General features: G+C 38.5%; 2 protein-coding genes across 3 annotated transcripts in view; one reads left to right on the top strand and one right to left on the bottom strand.

Moving 5' to 3' along the window:
• Positions 1-915: 915 nt before the first annotated feature.
• Smim10l1 (small integral membrane protein 10 like 1) overlaps positions 916-23,207 on the top strand; it is a 31,905-nt gene continuing 9,613 nt past the window's right edge. Inside the window, exon 1 of one of the 2 annotated variants that reach the window (XM_059258694.1) lies at positions 916-1,270. In XM_059258694.1, the coding sequence (XP_059114677.1) occupies positions 1,079-1,270 (192 nt within the window). In that variant the 5' untranslated portion in view covers positions 916-1,078. Of the gene's footprint in view, positions 4,984-23,207 lie in introns of those variants that run through there. The other variant, XM_059258695.1, reaches the window with a different exon arrangement.
• Tas2r42 (taste 2 receptor member 42) lies at positions 9,290-10,213 on the bottom strand. The gene is given in 3 exon segments (XM_059256441.1): positions 9,290-9,481; positions 9,484-10,090; positions 10,092-10,213. Coding segments are annotated over 3 exon segments (921 nt in total).

The following is a 23,207-nucleotide window of genomic DNA, read 5'->3' on the forward strand; positions in this document are numbered from 1 at the left end:
AGGGCAATAACACCTTTTGGCAGAAAGGAACCCACTTCACAAGTTTCTGAAGGAATGCTGGCTTTTATCAAACAGCCAGAAATCCTCCTACAGTCCAGGTTGAGTTCATTTTTGGACATTTGGACTTTCCTTTGAAGTTTGGGGGATCGGTGTGTCTTTTTGACCTGGCACTTTTAATTCACAAGGATGCTTTGAATATGTAATACATACATACAGTTAAGGGTTAGATATGGAGCATTTTAACAGTGGTATGAAAACTACACTGTATTCTGAAAGTCATGATCAGCAACTAACATACATACATTATACATGTGTGTAGCTAAACAGGGGAGATTACTGGGGGTAAAAAATGAAAGTGCATCACATAAATGCCAAAAAAGCATTGTGACTAATGGAGACTATTTCTATAAGGGAACCAAGGATATGAAAATAGATAACAGTAGTACTCTCATCCTTAGAGACTACCTTAGGTTTTTGCACTACCTAATCTGAACTTTTTATGGGTTTACATTAAGTGGGGATACACCCATATAGATACACACACACACACACTGAAAAAAAGGAGGTATGTATTTTTGTCACTTGCAATCTAAATAGTCCTAATACACAGGTAAATCCATAACCTAATAAGGTGACTTTTCACAGTTATAGTGTGTTACAAATGCAGACTCTGCCTGTATAAGCGTTTGTAAGGTCATCTTGTCTTAGTATCAGAGCGAATGTTACAGGATCACGGAGCGGACGAACTCATTTTAATCCACCTTTGATCCTTGCAAAATGTGTCCTGTTGGCTAAATTACATCGGCTCACTGAGCTCTTTCCTTTAAAGTGACAGCAGATCTCTGCGCCGCTGTCCCTACAAATTACATAACTCCCCGCAGCAGACCTTCCTCAGGAAGCTGACAGGAAGGGGCGGAGCCCACGCAGCCCCGCGCCGCCAGGGAGGGAGCGGCAGCGGCAGCGGCAGCGGCCGCTGGCAGGGCAAGAGGGAGCGGGTGGGCACGTCGTCCCGGCACGGCCCGACCTTGCTCGGGAGTGCGCGGAGCTGCGGAGACCCTCGGCCGGGTGGGACAACGCCATGGTCCCCGCCGACGTCCCGTCCGCCCTGGCGCTCAGGGCTGTGGGCCCCGCGGCCGCCACCCCGTACGGTGTCTTCTGCAAGGGGCTCTCCCGGACCCTGCTCGCCTTCTTCGAGCTGGCCTGGCAGCTGCGCATGAACTTCCCGTACTTCTACATCGCGGGCTCGGTGATCCTCAACATCCGCCTGCAGGTACACATTTAGAGCCGCGCCTGCGTGGCCGGGCCTCCGGGGACCCGCAAGATGGCCGCCTCCCAGGCCGCCCCGCGGCGCCGCCGAGGTGCGCGAGAAGAGCGTGCAGACTCGCGAGAGCGCGCTCACGCGCGCGATCCGCCCCCGGCCTCCCCTTCCCGGGATGTGGAGGTGGGGAAAGCGTGCTGAGTCTGTTAGGAGCAGAGATGTTCCAGAAGCGGAGACACTGAGACCCAAGGAAGTACCTGAGGAGTACGCAGCCGTAAACCCCCGGGGGGATCTTAGGATCTGAGGAAGGGCACAGGCCGCGTCATGAGAAAGGAAAACTAAGTTTCTCAAGAACACAGATTTACAACACACTTGCGTTCTGAATTGATCTTTGGGAGTACTGGACTGTGAGCTAGTCATTGAGTCAGAGGCCTGTTTCTTGTCATGAATGTCATCTGAAAAGGATGTATCTCTTCCTCGCACAAGATGATACATTGAAGCTGGGGATCAAAGCCAGACTACAGGAAAGCTTGTTCCCAGTGCAAATACAATGGCAGGATTTTGAACAAATGGTGGCGGAGTGGGAGGATATCCCTGTCAGAGAGACAATTGGAGCCAAAGAAAAGAAAGTTCAGTCATGGCAGAAAAATGGACTGTTCTCTCATAGTAATGCAAATGGACCACATATGGCTTTTTCCTTTAAAGGGAATACTGGATTTTGGTTACAGAGTAAAATGCAGATGTTACAAACCTTGTGAAAATACAGTTGACAAGTGGAAAGACAAGAAAAATAAATGGAATGGCGGAGTCCTTGTGGAGTGGGACGGTACTATTGAGAGTGACTGGGACGTTTTGTGGATTATGGACAACCATAAAGTTTCTAACTGCTAAATAGAGGGGGGTAACCACATGAAGTAAACAGGAAATGCCCAAAGATGGAGTGTTCTAAATGTCCAAAAAAGAGCAAATACCTGGTGTATGTGAATGTATGCTAGAGATTTTTCCAGGTCTGGGGTGAGTTAGTACTTACATTTTATTTTAAAATTAAAACTGAAGTCATTATAAACCCCATGAGAAATAAAATATAGTCATAAATTATGCTGCCCTACCTCATGTGACTGATACTGTACCTGTAATATAAGCACTTGCTTAACAAGAAATGATTATGTAACACTGGGGGGCTTGAAGAGGAAAAGGATGTAATATAATGATGGAAAGTCCATCAAGAACTATTACAGAGGGCTGGAGATTTGGTTCAGTTGGAGAGTATTGCCTAGCATGCACAAGGCTCTATGTTTGATCCCCCAACACTACAAAAAGATCTAATATGTAAAAAGCAGCATAAACTGCAATTAGGAAAACCAATGCAGAAACACGTAAGAGTTAAAAGAGTTATTTCTGAAGTAAAGAAATGAAAATAGGTAGAGGAAAAGCAAGAGTTTCGTTCTTTCTTGTTATTAATCTAACACTATTGTTGATTCATTTTTAACCATGTATATGATTTTCTTCAATTAAAATCTAATTTAAAATATTTCATTTTAAAAATTTCCCCAGGTAATGTCTCCCACAGGTTAAATGACACAGAAAGCTCATGGGATTGAAATTCTAAATCATACAGGACACTGTTAGTGCTTGATAATATTAATATATATTAATATAGAAGTATTCTGCCTACTCAAGCTTGGAAATAATTTTCATTTCTACTTGTGATTTTTCCTTACATATAAATGTATTCTTTCAAAACTCATGTAAGATGAATATATACTGTTACAGGCTGGACGTGGAAGTGTAACTGTCTGAGTTATTTCCTCACTATGAGCACATGTGAAGATAGTGTGTGCTGTTTAAAAACCCCTCTGCTGGCTTTGTCAGCAGATTGCTAGTTTCCAGGCTTTTCTAGGAAAATCTCATGGTGCTCAAAGATAACTGAAAGGATCCAGTGAGAGCCAGTCATAATAGAGCACATCCGTTATCCCAGTACTCAAGAGGTTGAGTTGAGACATCATGTGTTCAAGGACAGCCTGGGCCACATGATGAAAAATCTGCCCCAAAAAAAGAAAAGCAGAAGAATCCAGTGATAAACAAAATTTTAGAAGAAAATTCAGTATCTCCTCATTACTCTAATTCTAGAAAAGCCTGTGAACCTAAAGGCTTCACTTTTGTTATTGTATTTTGTTTTTTTTTTTCTTTTTTTTTACTTTTTCTTTGGTTTTGTTTTGTTTTGTTTAACAGGATTGCTCAGGAATTTGCTGTGTAGCCCAGGCTAACTGAGAACTCATGATCCTCTGACATGTGCCAACAGGCTTTCACTCTTGCCAAGTGACATTTTAAATGTCACAGGAGTCCCGAGGCTGTATGCCAAAGATTTCTGTTGCTAAAATTTTAATCTAAATGAGTGCTTGAAGGGAAAATAGTCAATGTTTAATTGATAAAGAAATGTACCTGATTTTTTAAAGTATCAGAAAAATCCAACTGTAATAGGACAGATAAGAGTGACCACAGAGAGAAAGAGCTGGAGACAGTTTAGTCAGTAAAGTACGTTCTGTAAAAGCTTGAAGACCTAAGTTTGATCCCCAGAAGCTTCATAAGTAAGCCAGGCTTGGTAGTATGCTTGCAGTCACAGTGCCAAGGAGAGGCGGAAATGGATCCTTGGGGCTCTCTAGCCAGCCAGCCTAGCCTACTTGGCAAGTTCCAGGACATGGGAAGTCACGGTCTTTAACAATAAGGTGAACAGTGCCTGAAGAGTTATACTCAGTGTTGAACCTTTAGCTGCCTCCTAGATCTTCCTACTTGATATCCTCCTTTTATTTATTTTTTTTAAATCCACTGAGTCCAATTCATGTTACCTATATATTCCTGGATGTTGGATCATTCATCCACATTCATAAGAAAAGTGACAATAGCTATCTGCCTATAGCTCTTCAGCTGGGGAGTGGGCCTTAGGATTCCCTCTTTATTCCATGATGGAATCTTTGAACTGGCTCGATCTTGTGCTAGTCTAATGTAATTAATTGTAGCTCATGTGTGCAATAGCCATGTTGTGGTGGTATTGTGTTCCCCAAAATATTGTACACCCTAATAAACTTATCTGGGGTCAGAGACAGAACAGCCACTAGATACAAAGGCTAGAAAATGGTGGCACTCACACCTTTAATCCTAGCTCTCCAGAGGTAGAAATCACTCTGGATCTCTGAGTTCAAGGCCACATTGGAAACGGCCAGGCATGGTGACACATGCCTTTAATCCCAGAAAGCAAGCCTTTAATCCCAGGGAGTGGTGGTAGAAAGCACAAAGGTATATAAAGTGTGAGGACCAGAAACTAGAAGCATTTGGCTGGTTAAGCTTTTAGGTTTTGAGCAGCACAGTTTAGCTGAGAGCCATTTGGATATGAGGACACAGAGGCTTCCAGTCTGAGGAAACAAGATCAGCTGAGAAGTTGGCCAGGTGAGGTTAGCTGTGGCTTGTTCTGTCTCTCTGATCTTCCAGTGTTCACCCCAATAACTGGCCTCAGGTTTGATTTTTATTAATAAGACCTAAGATTCCTGCTATACCATGTGATACCTAAAAGTTTGTACTCTTCCTCATCCTACCTTTTATATTCTTTCCTTCTCTTCCATGATGATTTTTTTAAACCTCTCTGTCAAGTTGAGGTGGAGAATAACAGTGATATTCTTCTTTTTACTCATTTTGACCTTGTTATCATAAAAGCTAATTAACTATAAAAATAGATTGTATTATTTTATAATTCTAATATAATCAGCTTCTATCTTGACTCTACGCTATAATTAAGTTGAGAGCTTTAGAAAAAAATATTAGGCATGGCATTACATACCTGTAATTCTAGTACTCAGGAGGCTAAGTCAAGATTTTGAGTTTGAGCCCAGCTGAAATTATTTAGTGAATATTGGGCTACCCTGAGCCACATGATAAGAACCCATCTCAATATGCATTTCCTGTGAACTTCCTTGAAACATTTTTATTTCATTAGTGTGGAGTACACTGCCAAAATTCTGAGAGTTTATTGGTGAATGCCTCACAGAACCTGTCAGGCCTACATGCAAAGGAATTATTCTAGTCCCAGGATTTGGAAAGGGCAAGACAAGCCTAGATTTCATGGTATGGAAATCAAGAGACCTAGAAGTTACGGATGTTTTAGAAATACTCTGAAGGCCACCAGAAAAAAGAGTCATCATTTGAAGGCATGGTTTAAAAGTGACCAAAACATGAGATTTAAATTTTTAAAAAAAAATAAGAAAACAAGTCCGGTAATACTCACTGAAAAACATTTATGTTCATAATTACATTAAAGATGAACTCTATGAAGAAAACATTGAGAATTATAAAATCATGTCTATCATATACTGAGTAAATAAAAATCCAAGTGAATATTTACATTTTTTTAAGTCTATATAACTACAGATATTATTTATAATCCTGTGATGAACTACCTTTTATACTTTAAAATATCAAATGGTTGAGCTATGTATGATGGAGAAATTGTTACTGTATATCTAAGTATAATGTGTATTATTATAAAATGTTTGTAAAGGTAACTTGATTAATCTTTATCCTATAGTTGCAGTCAAAATAATTAGTCTAAGCATCTAATGATAGCTATAGTTAAAATCAGAAAGCTTGGCTGGAGAGATGGCTCAGCTGTTAAGAGCACTTGCTACTCTTACAGAGGACTCAGGTTCTGATCTCAGTATCACATAGTGGTTTACAACAATCTGTAACCCCAGTTGCGGTGGATCTGATACCCTCTTCTAGCCTCCAGAGGACCAGGAATACACATGTTGCACATACACACATGCAGGCAAATTAAAAATCAGAAAACAGATGATCATTGACTTCATGATATACTGAGCTAAAAAACAAATAGCATTTCTCACCAAGGAATAGTGATAAAGCACTTGTGGAAATCCACTCTGACCTAATTAATATAAAACATAATGGGAAGTTTTTAAAAAAATGTAACAAAGAACTATTCCATTTGAATTACAGAGCCTTTTAAATCACTCCTAGCGCTCTCTCTCTCTCTCTCTCTCTCTCTCTCTCTCTCTCTCTCTCTCTCTCTCTCTCTCTGTGTGATATTCCAGTAAAGTGGTTTGATGAACTTCATGGTTGCCCCTTTCTGTCTCCCTCAACACCTCAGCACACATCTTTAAGACTCCCAATGTTCTCAGTGGCCAACAGTGCCCGCTCCCCAATGGCAGGGAGTTTAGAGTTAGAATGAAAACAACTAGGCATCTTCTTAGTCTCAAATAATACATTAGTTTTGTCATAACACACACACACACACACACACACACACACACACACACAGAAATAAACTAGAAAAACTGTAAAATGAGATTTGGTGTATAAGGAGTCAAAAAGGATTGCTTGTGTGTTTCTCAAATGCATTTAATAAAATTTCAGATATTTTTTCTTGTGAATATTATTCTTAAGAAATACATGGACAGCATATTACCTGTTGTCTAAAAATGGGAGAATTTGGAAGGCCTTTGTCATAATGTCAACAACCATTAAAAAAGTCTAGTGAGGTTTTGCAAGGAAAAGTCCCCTAAAAAGTAGCTTGCGACTTACTTGAGACAAATCTGTAAACCATTCTTAGAAGTCAGTACAGATACAGGTTTTTATCTGGTATATGTATCCAGAAATACTCAAGAAAGCATGCCTTTGTGTCCCTGATACCTTTAGAACTTGGTATCAGAGTATACCCAATTCCATCAGCATACTCAAGGTATTCTTCTCCTGTCAACTGCCTACCTCTGTGGATGGAAAGAAGAAATCATCACAAAAAAACAATTCTCAAAATGAACATTTATTTGTCAGGTAAGAGGTTAGTAGTAAAAAATAAGTAATGATTTCCCTCTGTTCCCCAACATTTTGGTCAATCATTGCAGGTTGCATGCATTGGCCTGGGGTTACATATATTGACAGAGGGTATGATGCTGCTGAGCCTGTCATGAAGGTGACAGATGGAGATAGAGGAGGCACAGGGCTAGAGCCCACTTGCCATTCAAACCTGTGGATAACAAACTATTCATTGCAATAACATAGCCTATGGCCTGGGATTCATATGCTAGTATTTTGTCATTCTTCTACTGTCAGGAACAAGACCTGTTCTTTATTCTTCTCTCTCCTAAAGTTTGCTTAAGTGTAGGTGACTGCTAGCTATATATTAGCTTACTTACCCCAAAAACCATTTCATTAGAATCAAAAGTTGCTCGCAAGTGTACTTAATTAGCTTCTCTTAATTACCAAATTTCAGTAACACTAAATACTAAATAAAATAAAAATACATTCTTCAAAATAAAAATGAGGTCAACATCTAAGGCTAACCTGCACTCAACTGAATTTGCATATTACGTTTTCCAAGGCAAGATAATTAAAATACAATTCATGAAATAACCATGTTTTATAAAGTACAGATTACCAATAAATATGTGCTATATTATTATTAAAGCAATCATCATCATTCTTATCACCTATATATAGAAGAACTACACAGCTCAGATGTAGTTGGGTGGAAAATGTGAATAGTTCTACCATTACCTTATTTATAACTCCACCAAGCCAAACTGACGTGTGTATCATCATTTCATTGCAGCTTGTTGTTTTACCTTAAGACTATATAGACTAAACAAAAGTATTCTGTGTGTAATGTCTTATCTGTATAATGTTATAATTCCTACTGTCACAATGAAAATGTTACAGGAAATTTCCCCCACTGTCTTGTTTGGAGTTTACAGCTATTGTTTCTACACTTAAATTGCAGTATTATAAATACATCTACACATCCACAGTACCCTTTAAACTTTCCATTTATTATAAACTTTGCTTTCTTCATCTTCTCTCTTCATATAATATCGGTGTCTTGTGCTAAGAACTCTGGTAATCAGATTGCAATGAAGTGTGTACACAAATACATTTCATTCTCAGGACATGTTACCTTGTAGTAGCAACATAAATGTGATTCTGAAGTAAAGGTTAATTTATTTTTAGATAGACCATAACAAGACCATAACATGATAGACATACTGATTTCTGCCACTGTGAACATACTGCCAGTGTATATGCTGCTCTAGAATTTAGAAAAATTAGCAAGTTTGTAGAAACAGCAAAAATATTTATAACTTGGGAATTCACATGAAGATTAATGTTTCCCACTGTAAACATAAGGTCATCCCTATTTTTGTAGGAGCATCTTATCCCTTAAGTATCAACAAATGATTTAATAACAAAGATATACTTGTCTTTTCGTTTAAGAAAAATGAGAAGTGAGACATGGTGGTACAAGACTTCAATTCTAGAATGTGTAAGGCAGGTGGATCTCTATGAGATCAAAGCCAGCCTGGTCTACGTAGCAAGTTCCAGGCCATTAAGTTCTTATATCAAAAGGAAAATAACACTTAAGAATTTAAGCTGTGGGAGCTGGAAAGATGATTCAGCAGTTAAGAGCACTTCTCTGGCAGAGGACCTAGGTTTAGTTCCCAGGACCCATATAGTCACTCACAATGACCTGTAACTCTAGTTCCAGGGAATTCGAATACCATCTTCTGACCTATGTGGACACCAGACACAGACATGCATGCAGACAAAATACTCATACACATAAATAAATCTGAAAAACAAAAGGAAAGCTTTTTAAAATAATTTAAGCTGTGAGATGATGTTTTTTCTCTTTAGGTTTTCTTAATCTCTTATCAACATTTTGCCCATCTTCTGCCTGTTCGGGTTTACAAGTTACCTGGATATTATGAACCTTCCCTGTGAATTATAATTACATACCTTTTGCCTGTGAAATTAACTATTTGATTTCCTTTAAAATGTTTGAGACTATTAATTTTTATTACCAATGCTGTAAACAGACAACAAAAAAGATAGGTTTGTGTTTTATAGCCTGACTGTGTGCAAATTGTCACAAAATGCAATATGCTCAAGGAACTATTCATGTATGTTTAGCAGTACTTAAAAGACCCCAGCAGAAGAACAGTGACCTTCCAAGGCTCCTCATTAAGTTATTCACTTAGTAAAGACTTGGGAGAATCTGTGAAGGGAGAGGATCATCTCTTGCAGTTGGCTTTTAAAATGTTGAAGGGCCCTCATTGCTGTCTGCTGAAGCTTACTATTTCCCAGGATCAGAATAAATGAGTGACTTAAAGGAAAGATAATTAATGTTAACAGAACAAACTTAATTGACCTGTTTGATGGGAAATAAAAAAAAATAACCAACGTGCCACCTGCATGAAAAAACTGTGAATTATAAACAGAATGAGGAAAGACAACAGCATTTTCATGTCCTTCTTGTGGGAATCTTCAGAGCTGGTAGAAATGAGGTTTCTGGAGTGGTTCACCAAGGACAAAAATAAAAGGAACAATGATACTAGGGGCACAAAAAATGGGACCAAGTACATCAGGTCAAAAACAATTAGCTTTTGAACAACAATAGTCTTACTTGTATCTGAAAATAAAGTCAGATTGCTTTTAGAGATCATGTTCATATTCCTCAAAATAGGAAGTGTTTCAAGCAGTAGAAAATAAAAAATCAGTAAGCACATAGAAAATACAAGAAAAACAACAACCGCTCTTCTCATTCTCCGCTTCAACCAGAGGAAAGGGGGATGGGAGAAGTGGGCAATTTTGAGGAAGTAGAAAATGCTGAGGCAGGTAGCAAACCATGTAGACACTTGATCAGTCACAACCCAGAATATATCTGAGCATTTTACTAGAATATAAGAATCATAGAAATGAGGGGCTAGTTCTAGTAAGATTGCATCAATAAATACTACAATCAGACAGCTGATTCTGGAAACTGCCAAACATCATGATGAAGTTGATGAACGTGATTTTCTGGTTCTTGACCCGGTCATAGCAGTTCACCAGTCCAATAAACACATTCCCCAGCATTCCAGTGGTAAATCCTGCTGTTATCAATATCATATACATTTGATCCAATCTGGTAAGAGGTCTTACAGAAAAAAGGGATCCACCCTTCTACCACTTTGCCTTGGTGATCAGTTCTCAATGAAACTTCCACAGAACATCATCCTTTCCCATATTCATCTTCTTTCTTTTTATTATAATTTCAGCTTTGATCAGAACTTCCTTCCATTGGATAGCACTTCACACATACTTGAGAAAATTCTAAATTCTGGGTATTTCATCTTATTTGACGTTAATCCCTCTCAATCCGTAAAGATCTGTTTATGAATACAGTCTCATATTTTTATTCTAAATTTTTTTAAAAGAATTATTAAATTCTAATCCAAACAGTTTCTAAGCCCACATAATCACTGGTGTGGCCTTAAATTTCCCCCTGAAGTAATATTTGAAAGGTTAAAGTCAAATATATTAAAATACAAATTTGAATCAAATTTTTTCCCACATATTTGTGTAATGCTCTCCTCATATGAAATACACTCTCTGGAGCTAGATATCTTTGATATTATTCAAAGAAGGCACTAAAAGAGTTCTAAATAATTTGGTTATGGATTCCATAAGCATGTGTTGCTATTTGCTATGTGTTTGACATTTTAGAAAAGCAACTTTTAAAAACGAAAGCATTAAGAAACACATAGAGTAGTGACAACAGAAAGAATGAGAGAATGTACTGTATAAAAAATGTAATTTAAAATGTATTGTATAAACACAAAAAAAGTCATTACAAACTGCAAGCATCCTTCTAGAGGAAATAAGAGAGACAAGGCATTTTGATCTTGGAGGTATCCAAATGAAACTACTTCTCTAAGAGTAAAGCCTTGTAACTGATAATTCACTGTAGTTTTCTTCAAATGTTTCTCAGATATCTCTAAGTGGTGTTCACAAGTAAACTCCCAGGTTTTGCTCTTTACCATTTTACATATTGTGTTTGTTTTGGCCTGAGGTATGACAGTATAGGTTTATCCTTAAATGACAGCTAGGACATTGTTTTAGGTGAGATTTTTAAAAGGAAAGAAGGGATACAAACAGGGTGGAGGGGAAGTGTATTAGAGCAAGGCTAAATGAAAATAAAGAAATAGTTCCACTTTTTAAAAGGAGAATAATAGTTTGGGCCAGATTCTCATCTAGAGACAGAAACTCATAGTGGCAACAGCTTCTGGAAGGAAGAATCAATGAAACTTAATAACAGATGCAGGATTAGTGGCAGAACCAGCCATGGTGCTCAGGCTTCTTGTGTTCCTGAAGCCATGGCGTTTTCCTGTCCCAGCAAATCATGAAATAAGGAGCATCTTTGAGAGAGAAAAAAAAAGTAGTAAGAGAAAGAAGAAAAGGTACAGGATGGTGAGGTCTGGTGTAAGCATTCACATCTCAGTAAGCCATCTACATGGAAATCTAGAATACGCACTTAGGTACCTGTTACTACCTTTCAGAAGAGGAATTTGTCTGAGTCAACTGAGGGGTCATTAGTACATACTTGGTACTTCTAAAAGTGATCTCCAAGGATCCTAAAGAACATCAAGAGATGGAAACACTTGGAAGTCATCAAATGAAACCAAGAGGCTAGGGTTTCAGAGTTGCCAAGGGTAATCACTATGATGAGGAAACTAATCAATATCTCAGGCATTGTCAGGAGTAAAAAGACAAGACACCCTGCTCCACACACACTGTCGCTTCCTGCTATCTGAGGAGTTTCCTTTGCCTTCTGGGCTCTCCATTTAGGCAGTCCTGGGATTAGTGGCTTTGATGGAGAAAAGAATTTCAGAACTACAGTTGGTGGTTTACTAAATTACAAAAGCACTCAGGGAAAGAATAAAACATACTCAAGTTTCGTAGGGGCTGCTCATAGGAAATCACAATTAATTGTCTTAGCATTAGCATTTATGCCATTTTCATTACCCTTGAGCTACATCTCAAAGAGGTGTTAAGAAGCCTCTTGTTTGTTTTTTTTTTGTTTCTTTGTGTTTTTTTTTTTTCTGCCTTAGCTCTGATAAGTGAGAGTATGAGGTGTCTCGAAAGATGCCCTGGGTGGGCTTAGAATGTGATATGATAAAATCAGGAGCCACTGACATTGTACAAGGACATTCTGGTTAGATTTCTAGAAAACTGAAGGTTTGCATCTGAGAACGGAGAAAGCTCCAAATCAGACACTGTTCATTGTGTTGAAATTTTTGCTTCTCAGCTGTCTCTGAGAGGCTTCAACCACTCTGTGATAAGTGATTCATTTTCCTTCAGATGTCTCCAGAATTGCCCCAGTCTTTCTAATATGCCTCAATGTCAGTGAAGATCACTTTTACAAACCAGATCATGGAACAACATGTCCTTAATTTAACCAGAGCAGTTTATTTTCTAGTAGCCAAATGCTATGTTTAAACAGTCAGTCATGTCCCAATAGAAAAACTGAACATTATGCAACACATTAACTTATTAAAGGAGTAACACCAAGAAAATAAAGATTCATGAAAGAATCTATGTTGATCAAGTCTACAGTGTCTTTTTATAACATTCTTAGCAAGCAGAGAATAGAAATACTTTTTTCTCTGATAAAAAGTTATCTACAAAAGCCGAGAGTAACTATGATGCCTACCTATGATACACTGAAACTGTTTCCCTTGAGTTTGGGGCAAAGTCTGTGATAAACTATCTTACCATATCTATTGTTTTCAATGTTTCACTAGTTGCAGTAAAGCAAGAAGATGTAGAAGATTAAAAAAAAAAAACAAAAACAAAAAAAAAAACATGGTAAGGTTGGAAGGATGGAAAGGGAAGGGAGAAATGATAAAATCACAAAATCACAATCTCAAAATGTAATTTTAAAATGAACCTATGAAGAGGCAAAACCAGTGCCCCTATACCCCACCCACTGCAGCCCCAGTTGCAGGCCAGCAGGAAGGACTCCCGCAGGCAGGCATGACCACCCCTCCACACTGGACTCTGTAACCTACAATCCCCAATCCACCCCCCAAACCCACCCATCCTCCAAGACCAAAATTGCTCCCTGAGAAGCAGACTCTGCCAGCTCCAACTGGACCAAGAGGCTGCAGGTGCTCCCTGCAACACAGAGCCTTCCAGCATTGAACACAGAGTTCTGATTGGACCAAAAGTGGCTCCCTGAGGCACAGATACCATTTGCACCAATTGGAGGGAGAGATGGGTACTTGCCAGTGCAAGAATACATTGAATAACATAAAGAGCAATATGACACCACCAGAAGCTAGTTGTTCTACATCAGCAAGACCTGAACATCCCAACATAGAAGAAGCAGAGGAAAACAACCTTTAAAATGACTTTAAGAAGCTAATAAAGACCTTTAAAGGGGAAATGAAAAATTCCCTTAAAGAAATTGAGGAAAAGACAAACAAAAAATTGGAAAAATCAATATATCTTTGTTTTAAAAAAGCCAAGAAAAAGCAATTAAACAGGTGAAGGAAACAGTTCAAGACCTAAAAATTGAAATAGAAACAATGAAGAAGACACAAACTGAGGGAATGCTGGAAAATAGAAAATCTGAGCAAGTGAACAGGAACTACAGATGCAAGCATAACTGCTGTGGGATGTATGGCAAATGTGTTGCTGATTAATCAATAAAACACTGATTGGCCGTTGGCTAGGCAGGAAGTGTAGGCGGGACAAGGAGGAGAATAAAGCTGGGAAGTGGAAGGCTGAGTCAGAGAGACACTGCCAGCTGCCACGATGACAAACAGCATGGGAAGATACTGGTAAGCCACAAGCCATGTGGCAAGGTATAGATTAATGGAAATGGATTAATTTAAGCTGTAAGAACAGTTAGCAAGAAGCCTGCCACGGCCATACAGTTTGTAACCAATATAAGTCTCTGTGTTTACTTGGTTGGGTCTGAGTGGCTGTGGGACTGGTGGGTGACAGCGATTTGTCCTGACTGTGGGCCAGGCAGGAAAACTATAGCTACAAATGGCGTCCAACGTGGGGGCAAGAGTTTCCACCTAAAACCTGAGAAAAGATTCTAAAACGGAGCTTAAAAACAGTTCCTAATTGTCTCTCTCAAATGAGCGGCAGCTGCCGGTTTGAGCTACTTGTGGGTTCCTAGCGTGTGCGCTCGACCTGCAGTTTGGCGGGAATGAGGCCTCTGCAAGTGGCACATTAAGCTGCATGGTGGATTTAGCCTTTGCTAGTACAAAACAAGAAGAGAGGTTTCTGGACTACATGCTGCTTGGGAAGCATAGACCCACGATAGTTCCCAAAGCTGGCGGTAAATGTTGGGAAGCTGAGGTGGGCGGAGCCAGCAGCCAGAGCTGCTGCAGTTTACAGCAATAGATTCACAATAAGACAGATTCAGATGTAATAGTTTACAATGTGTGTAAAAATGTACGTAGGCTTGGAAGAGAGAGAAAAAGGAATATATACAGTTGTATAAAGAAATACATAGTTTTTAAAAATAAAGTCTTTAAAGAGACAGTAAAGGTAATATAAAAAATAAGCCACGTAAAGATGAATATTACACAGAGAATCTGGATTGTGTTGTCTTTGGGATTTTTAACTGCAGAAAAACATTTGATTGTAAAAGCTGTTGAGTTATGCCAAAATGTATATTTTAAAGGTACCTTGACTTCAAAATTTGGATATAAGGATGTGTTGCTTTGGAAAGGAGAATCTGCTTTTGTTCCCACAGAAAGCCAAAGGCTATGGATTTGTTCCAGATTAAGATACATCAGGTTTGACCAGCCAAGACCCCCTGAAGGTCTCCAATGACACCATGGCCCAGATGATCCAACATCCAGAATGGTTTGAAGGCATCTGGCTCAGATGATACAGCCTCATGGACTATTCCATAATTCTAAAATTTTCTTTGTATCCCCATAAGATACAACGCCCCCTTCCAGCAGGAAGTAGTAAGAGAAGCTACGCCCAAATTCTCAAATTATATGTAATTTTACTTTGTTAAGGTTAAAACCTTCCTTTTTTTTAAAAAAAAAAAAAAGGGGGAAGTGCTGTGGGATGTATGGCAAATGTGTTGCTGATTAATCAATAAAACACTGATTGGCCGTTGGCTAGGCAGGAAGTGTAGGCGGGACAAGGAGGAGAATAAAGCTGGGAAGTGGAAGGCTGAGTCAGAGAGACACTGCCAGCCGCCACGATGACAAACAGCATGGGAAGATACCGGTAAGCCACAAGCCATGTGGCAAGGTATAGATTAATGGAAATGGATTAATTTAAGCTGTAAGAACAGTTCGCAAGAAGCCTGCCACGACCATACAGTTTGTAACCAATATAAGTCTCTGTGTTTACTTGGTTGGGTCTGAGTGGCTGTGGGACTGGTGGGTGACAGCGATTTGTCCTGACTGTGGGCCAGGCAGGAAAACTATAGCTACACATAACTAACAGAATATAAGAGATTGAAGAAAGAATCTCTGGTATAGAGGATACAATAGAGGAAATAGATTCATCAGTCAAAGAAAACACTAAAGCCAAAAAAGTCATAACACAAAACATCCAGGAAATTTGGGACACCATAAAGAAGTCAAACCTAAGAATAGGGATAGAAGAAGGAGAAGAATATCAACTCAAAGGCACAGAAAATATATTCAACAAAATCATAAAAGAAAACTTTCCCAACCTAAAGAAGGAAATCTCTATGAAGATACAAGAAGGTTACAGAACACCAAATAGACTGGACAAAAAAAAAATGAAGGCCCCTTGCCACGTAATAATCAAACCACTAAACATACAGAATAAAGAAAAATATTAAGAGCAGCAAAGGGAAAAGGCCAAGTAACATTTAAAGGCAGAATAACACCTGACTTCAATGGAGACTCTGAAAGCCAAAAAGTCCTGAACAGACATGATTCAGACACTAAGAGACCATGGATGCCAGCCCAGACTATTATACACAGCAAAATTCCCAATCACCATAGACAGAGTAGAAAAAAATATTCCATGATAAAACCAGATTTAAACAATACCTATCCACAAATCCAGCCCCACAGAAAGTGCTAGAAGGAAAAAATCCAACCCAAGGAAGTTAGATGCACCCATGAAAACACAGGCATTAGATAATCCAATACTAACAAATCCCAAAGAAGGGAAACACACAACATTACCACCAAAAAATAACAGGAATTAACAATCACTGGTCATTAATATCCCTTAATATCAATGGACTAAAAAGACACAGGCTAACAGGATAGATAAGAAAATAGAATCCCTCTTTCTGCTGAATACAAGAAACACACCTCAACTTCAAAGACAAACATTACCTCAGAGTAAAGAGCTTGGAAGTCTTTCCAGTCAAATGGACTTAAGAAGCAAGCTGGTGTAGCTATCCTAATATCTAACAAAATAGACTTCAAACAAAAATTAATCAAAAGATACCAAGAAGGACATTACCTATTCATCACAGGAAAAATCCATCAAGATGAAATCTGAACATTTATTCTGAACATTTACATTCCAAATACAAGGGCACCCACATTTGTAAAAGAAACATTACTAAAGCTTAAATCATGCATCAAACCCCACACACTAATGGTGGGAGACTTAACTCCCCACTCTCACCAATGGACAGGTCTGCCAAAGAGAAACATAACAGAGAAATAAGGGAACTGATAGACATTATGACTCAAATGGACTTAATAGACATCTACAAAACATTCCACCCAAACACAACAGAATATATCTTCTTCTCAGCACCCCATGGAACCTTCTCTATTGACCACATACTCAGTCACAAAGCAAATCTCAACAGCTAAAAAAAAATGGAATAACCTCCTGTATTTTATGAGACCACCATGCCTTAAAGTTAGAATTCAACAACAATACAAATTACAAAAAGCCTACAAACTCATGGAAACTGAGCAATGCTCAACTGAATCACCACTATGACAAGGAAGAAATAAAGAAATTAAAACATCCTGGAATTCAATGAAAATGAATGTACAATATACCCAAACTTAGGGATACTATGAAAGCAGTACTAAGAGGAAATTCATAGCACTAAATGCCTACATAAAAAAGTTGGAGAAATTTCACACTGACAACTTAACAGCACACCTGAAAGCTCTAGAACAAAAAGAAACAAACTCATCCAAGAGGAGTAGATGCCAGGAAATAATCAAATTCAGGGCTGAAATCAATAAAATAGAAACAAAGAGAACAATATAAAGAATCAATGAAACAAAGTTTGGTTCCTTGAGAAAATCAACAATATAGACAAGCCCTTATCCAAACTAACCAAAAGAGAGTGAATATCCAAATTGACAAAATCAGAAACAAAAAGGGAGACATAACAACTGACAGTGAGGAAATCCAGAGAATCATCAGGTCATACCTCAAAAACCTTTACTCCACAAAATTGGAAAATCTAAAAGAAATGGATTATTTTCTGGATAGGTACCATATACCCAAATTAAATCAAGATCAGATAAACAATTTAAATAGACCTATAACTGCTACTGAAACAGAAGCAGTCATTGAAAGTCTCCAAAAAAAAAAAGCCCAGGGACAGATGGTTTTGGTGCAGAATTCTACCAGAATTTCAGAGAAGTGTTAATACCAATACTCCTCAAATTGTTCCACACAATAGGAACAGAAGGAACATTGCCAAACTCTTTCTATGAGGCTATAGTTATCCTTATACACAAACCACACAAAGATGCAACAAAGAAAGAGAATTACAGACCAATCTCCCTCACAAAAATTAATGCAAAAATAATAAAATACTGGCAAACCAAATCCAAGAACACATCAAAAAAACCATCCATCATGATCAAGTAGGTTTCATCCCAGAGATGCAGGGATGGTTCATCATATGAAAAATCTGTCAATGCAATCTATCATATAAACAAACTGAAAGAAAAAACCACATGATCATCTTATTAGATGCTGAAAAAGCCTTTGACAAAATCCAACACCCCTTTCATGATAAAGGTCCTGGAGAGATCAGGAATACAAAGAGCATATCTAAACATAATAAAGGCAATTTAGAGCAAGTCGACAGCCAACATCAAATTAAATGGAGAGAAACTCAAAGCAATTCCACTGTCCGCTTTCCCCATGTCTATTCAATATAGTACTCAAAGTTCTAGCTAGAACAAGAAGAGAACCAAAGAAGATCAAGGGGATACGAATTGGAAAGGAAGAAGTCAAACTTTCACTATTACAGATGATATGGTAGTCTACATAAGTGACCCCAAAATATTCTACCAAGTAGACTTATTTCCAATTTTCTGAGAAACTGCCATACTGATTTCCAGAGTGGCTGTACAAGTTTGCATTCCCACCAACAGTGGAGGAGTGTTCCTCTTGCTCCACATCCTCTCCAACATAAGCTGTCTTCAGTGTTTTTGATCTTAGCCATTCTGACAGGTGTAAGATGGTATCTCAGAGTCGTTTTGATTTGCATTTCTGATGCAAAGGATGTTGAGCAATTCCTTAAATGTCCTTCAGCCATTTGAGATTCTTCTGTTGAGAATTCTCTGTTAAGCTCTGTAGCCCATTTTTTTAATTGGATTGTTCGGTATTTTCATGTCTAGCTTTTTGAGTTCTTTATATATTTTGGATATCAGCCCTCTGTCAGATGTGGGGTTGGTGAAGACCTTTTCCCATTCTTAGGCTGTTGCTTTGTCTTACTGACCATGTCCTTTGCCCTACAAAAGCTTCTCAGTTTATTAATTGTTGCACTCAGTGTCTGTGCTACTGGTGTTATATTTAGGAAGTGGTCTCCCATGCCAATGCATTCAAGACTACTTCCTACTTTCTCTTCTATCAAGTTCAGTGTAACTGGATTTATGTTGAGGTCTTTGATCCACTTGGACTTGAATTTTGTGAATGGTGACAGATATGGATCTATTTGCAATCTTCTACATGTTGACATTCAGTTATGCCAGCACCATTTGTTGAAGATGCTTTCTTTTTTCCATTGTACAGTTTTGGCTTCTTTGTCAAAAATCAGATGTCCATAGGTATGTGGACCAAGCTATACCATTCTTGGGCATATACCCAAGGAATGCTCATTCTTATCACAAGGACACATGCTCAACTATGTTCATAGCAGCATTTACTCTGAGGTAATGTTTGTCTTTGAAGTTGAGGTGTGTTTCTTGTATTCAGCAGAAAGAGGGATTCTATTTTCTTATCTATCCTGTTAGCCTGTGTCTTTTTAGTCCATTGATATTAAGGGATATTAATGACCAGTGATTGTTAATTCCTGTTATTTTTTGGTGGTAATGTTGTGTGTTTCCCTTCTTTGGGATTTGTTAGTATTGGATTATCTAATGCCTGTGTTTTCATGGGTGCATCTAACTTCCTTGGGTTGGATTTTTTCCTTCTAGCACTTTCTGTGGGGCTGGATTTGTGGATAGGTATTGTTTAAATCTGGTTTTATCATGGAATATTTTTTTCTACTCTGTCTATGGTGATTGGGAATTTTGCTGTGTATAATAGTCTGGGCTGGCATCCATGGTCTCTTAGTGTCTGAATCATGTCTGTTCAGGACTTTTTGGCTTTCAGAGTCTCCATTGAAGTCAGGTGTTATTCTGCCTTTAAATGTTACTTGGCCTTTTCCCTTTGCTGCTCTTAATATTTTTCTTTATTCTGTATTCACTAGTCTGATCACTACAGTAGACCAGTCCAGGCACCTTCTCTACCAATGCCAGTAGTCCAAGGTGGGGTCATCCTTGTGGATTCCTGAGAACTTCCTAGGCACCCTGCCTCTTCCTATTTTCATGATGTCTTCATTTATCATGTTATCTCTTTCCTTGCTCTCCCACTCTGTCCCTGTTCCAGCTTGAACCTCCCATTTCCTTATGCTCTCATCCCCCATGCTTTGCCCTCCATTACCCCACCCCCACCCCCAATTTGCTCATGTAGATCTCATCTACTTTTCCTTTGCTTGGCTATCTATGTGTCCCTCCTAGGGTCTTCCTTGTTAGCTAGCTTCTCTGGAGCTGTGGGTTGTAGTCTGGTTTTCCTTTGCCTTATATCTAGTATCCACTTATGAGTGAGTATATACCATGTTTGTCCTTCTGGGTCTGTGTTACCTCACTCAGGATGATATTTTCTAGTTCCATCCATTTGCCTACAAATTTCATGATGTCATTGTTTTTTATTGTTGAGTAGTACTCCATTGTGTATATGTGCCACATTTTCTTTATCCATTCTTTGTTTATTTTGGGCATCTAGGTTGTTTCCAGGTTCTGGCTATTATTATCCTCCGGGGTGTATATTGAGGACAACAATCAATAGCCCTACCAAGTTGTAATGCCTAGGAACCACAACAATTACCAGAAGACCAAGATATCCCCAAGTGTGCAATGGTCGAGCATATATCTTGAAGGATAGCCAACAACCTTCTAATTGAACTTAGTAAGGCCTGCTTAAGAGAAAGAATCTTGTGCCTGGTAGTGTAAACCTGTCACTGGTGAGATCATGGAATCTAGAGAAGAACCTACACTTGTATAATATTAAAAGGACCAGCCTTAATATTATACTTCCCAGGGGCTCAGAAGAGAAAACTATGAACTGTGAGAATTATTTTCAGGAAATAAATCTAAGTACACCAAAAGAAAAAAGAAAAAAAAAGAAAATTTCTTAATAATAATTTTTTAAAAAAGAAATAGATAGGGGTGGTACCCCACCTAAACCTGGAAAAATAATTCTGCCAGGGAATGCAGGCTCCCCTGTTGGTTCATACTCTGTGAGTTCTTATGATCCCAGGTTAGTTGTTTCTGTGGGTTTTCATGTGATGTCCTTGACCCTCCTGGCTCCTACAGTCCTTCCTCTCTCTCTTCATCAGGATTCTCCAAGCCTGCCTAATGTTTGGCTGTGAGTCTGCATATCTCTTTCCATCAGTTATTGGATGAAGGCTCTGATGACAATTGGGGAAGTCGCCAATCTAATCACAGGAGATATCCAGTTCAGTCTACATATCCACTATTGCTAAGATTCTTAGTCGAGTCATCCTTATAGATTCCTGGGAGTTTTCCTTGCACCAGGTTTCTACCCCGAAATGCACCCCCCTTTCCTGTCATTACTTCAGTATTTTCCCCTCCATCCATCCCCATCCCAGTATCTCATGTTCCCATCCCCATCAGCCCCAGTCCACCCACAATATCTCTTCTATTTCCCCTTCCCAGCGAGATCCATGTGTCCCCACTTGGGCCATCTTGTTACTTAGTCTCTCTCTGGGTCTGTGGATTGTAGCATAGTTATCCTTTACTTTACAGCTTACATTCAGTTCTGAGTGAGTACATACCATGTTTGTCTTCTGTGTCTCAGTTACCTCATCAGGATGATTTTTTTTTTCAAGTTCTGTCCATTTGCCTTCAAATTTCCCAATGTTGAGGGCTGGAGGGTTGGCTCAGAGGTTAAGAGCACTGGCTGTTCTTCCAGAGGTCCTGAGTTCAATTCCCAGCAACCACATGGTGGCTCACAACCATCTATAATGAGATCTGGTACCCTCTTCTGGCCTGCAGGCAGAACACTGTATACATAATAAATAAATAATTTTTTTTTAAAAATTACCTGATGTCATTGTTTTTACCAGCTGAGTAATACTCAGTTGTGTAAATGTGCCACATTCTCATTATCCATTCTTCAGTTGATGGGCATCTGGGTTATTTCCAGTTTCCAGCTACTACAAGTAAAGCTGCTGTGAACATATTGGAGCAAGTGTTCTTGTGGTATGATTGAGCATCCTTTGGGTATATGTCCAAGAATTGTGTATAGCTGTGTCTTGGAATAAATTAAAGACTTCCTAGAATTCAATGAAAATGAATGCACAACATACACAAATTTATGGGACATAATGAAAGTGTTGTTACAAGGAAAGTTTATAGCACTAAGTGACTTCATGAATATTTGGAGAAATCTCACACTAACAACTTAACAGCACACCTGAAAGCTCTAGAACAAAAAGAAGCAAACACATCCAAGAGGAGTAGGTGGCCAGAAATAATCAAACTGAGGGCTAAAATCAATGAAATAGAGACGAAGAGAACAACACAAAAAATCAATAAAACAAGGAGTTGGTTATTCAAGAAAATCAACAAGATAGATAAACCCTTACCCAAACTAACTAAAAGGAATAGAGAGAATATCAAAATTAACAAAATTAGAAATGAAAAAGAGGACATAACAACAGACACTGAGAAAACACAGAAAATTATTAGGTCATACTTCAAAAACCTGTATTCCACAAAATTGGAAAATCTAAAAGAAATGAACAAATTTCTTGTGCACACTTTTTAATACTGGCTTTATTGTCCACTGCCAAAGTATGATCTCATCCTGTCATTTTCCCAAATTCCTTCAATAATGGAATTGAGTAAAACTTGTTAATGTACCATAACAGAGTAAATGCCAGGAATACTCTCCTTGGCTTAAACAAATAAACAAACAAATCATGCACAGAGGAATTATATGAGCTTTTTGGCAAGGACGAAGATCAAGGTTAAAGGAAAATGAAGAATACTCCATGGCTTAGCATCACTAAGTGCAGGATTTAAGCCACTGTTCAACTGTGGTAATCCAATCCTCTTGCTTTGTCATCAAATATTAGAAAAATGATTTCTTATAGCTTAAATAATAGTTATTAGATGGTATCTATGAGACAAAGTTCTAGAACTTTATCAGCTTTGTCAGTGTAACTTTCTGTCCTGCCAACCATCTCCCAAACAACCACATAGAGACTTATTATTAATTATAAATACTCAGTCAATAGCTTAGGCTTGTTACTAATTAGCGCTTACAACTTAAATTAACCCATATTTATTAATTTATGCTCTATCACATGGCAGGAACTTTTTGCAGCATGGCAAGTTCATCTCCTGCTTCCTCTGTGTTTCCTTGTAGCTCTGACATTCTTCCTCCCAGTATTCCCTCAGTGTGGCTCCTGCCTAACCTCTTCCTGCCTAGCTATTTGCCAGTTGGCTCTTCGTTAAACCAATGAGAGCAACATATCTTCACAGTGCACAAAAGGATTACTCCACATTAAAATTTTGAATTAATTTTTTTTATTTTTGAGATCATA

The sequence above is a fragment of the Peromyscus eremicus genome, chromosome 3, assembly GCF_949786415.1.
Source record: "Peromyscus eremicus chromosome 3, PerEre_H2_v1, whole genome shotgun sequence".
Taxonomy (NCBI): domain Eukaryota; kingdom Metazoa; phylum Chordata; class Mammalia; order Rodentia; family Cricetidae; genus Peromyscus; species Peromyscus eremicus.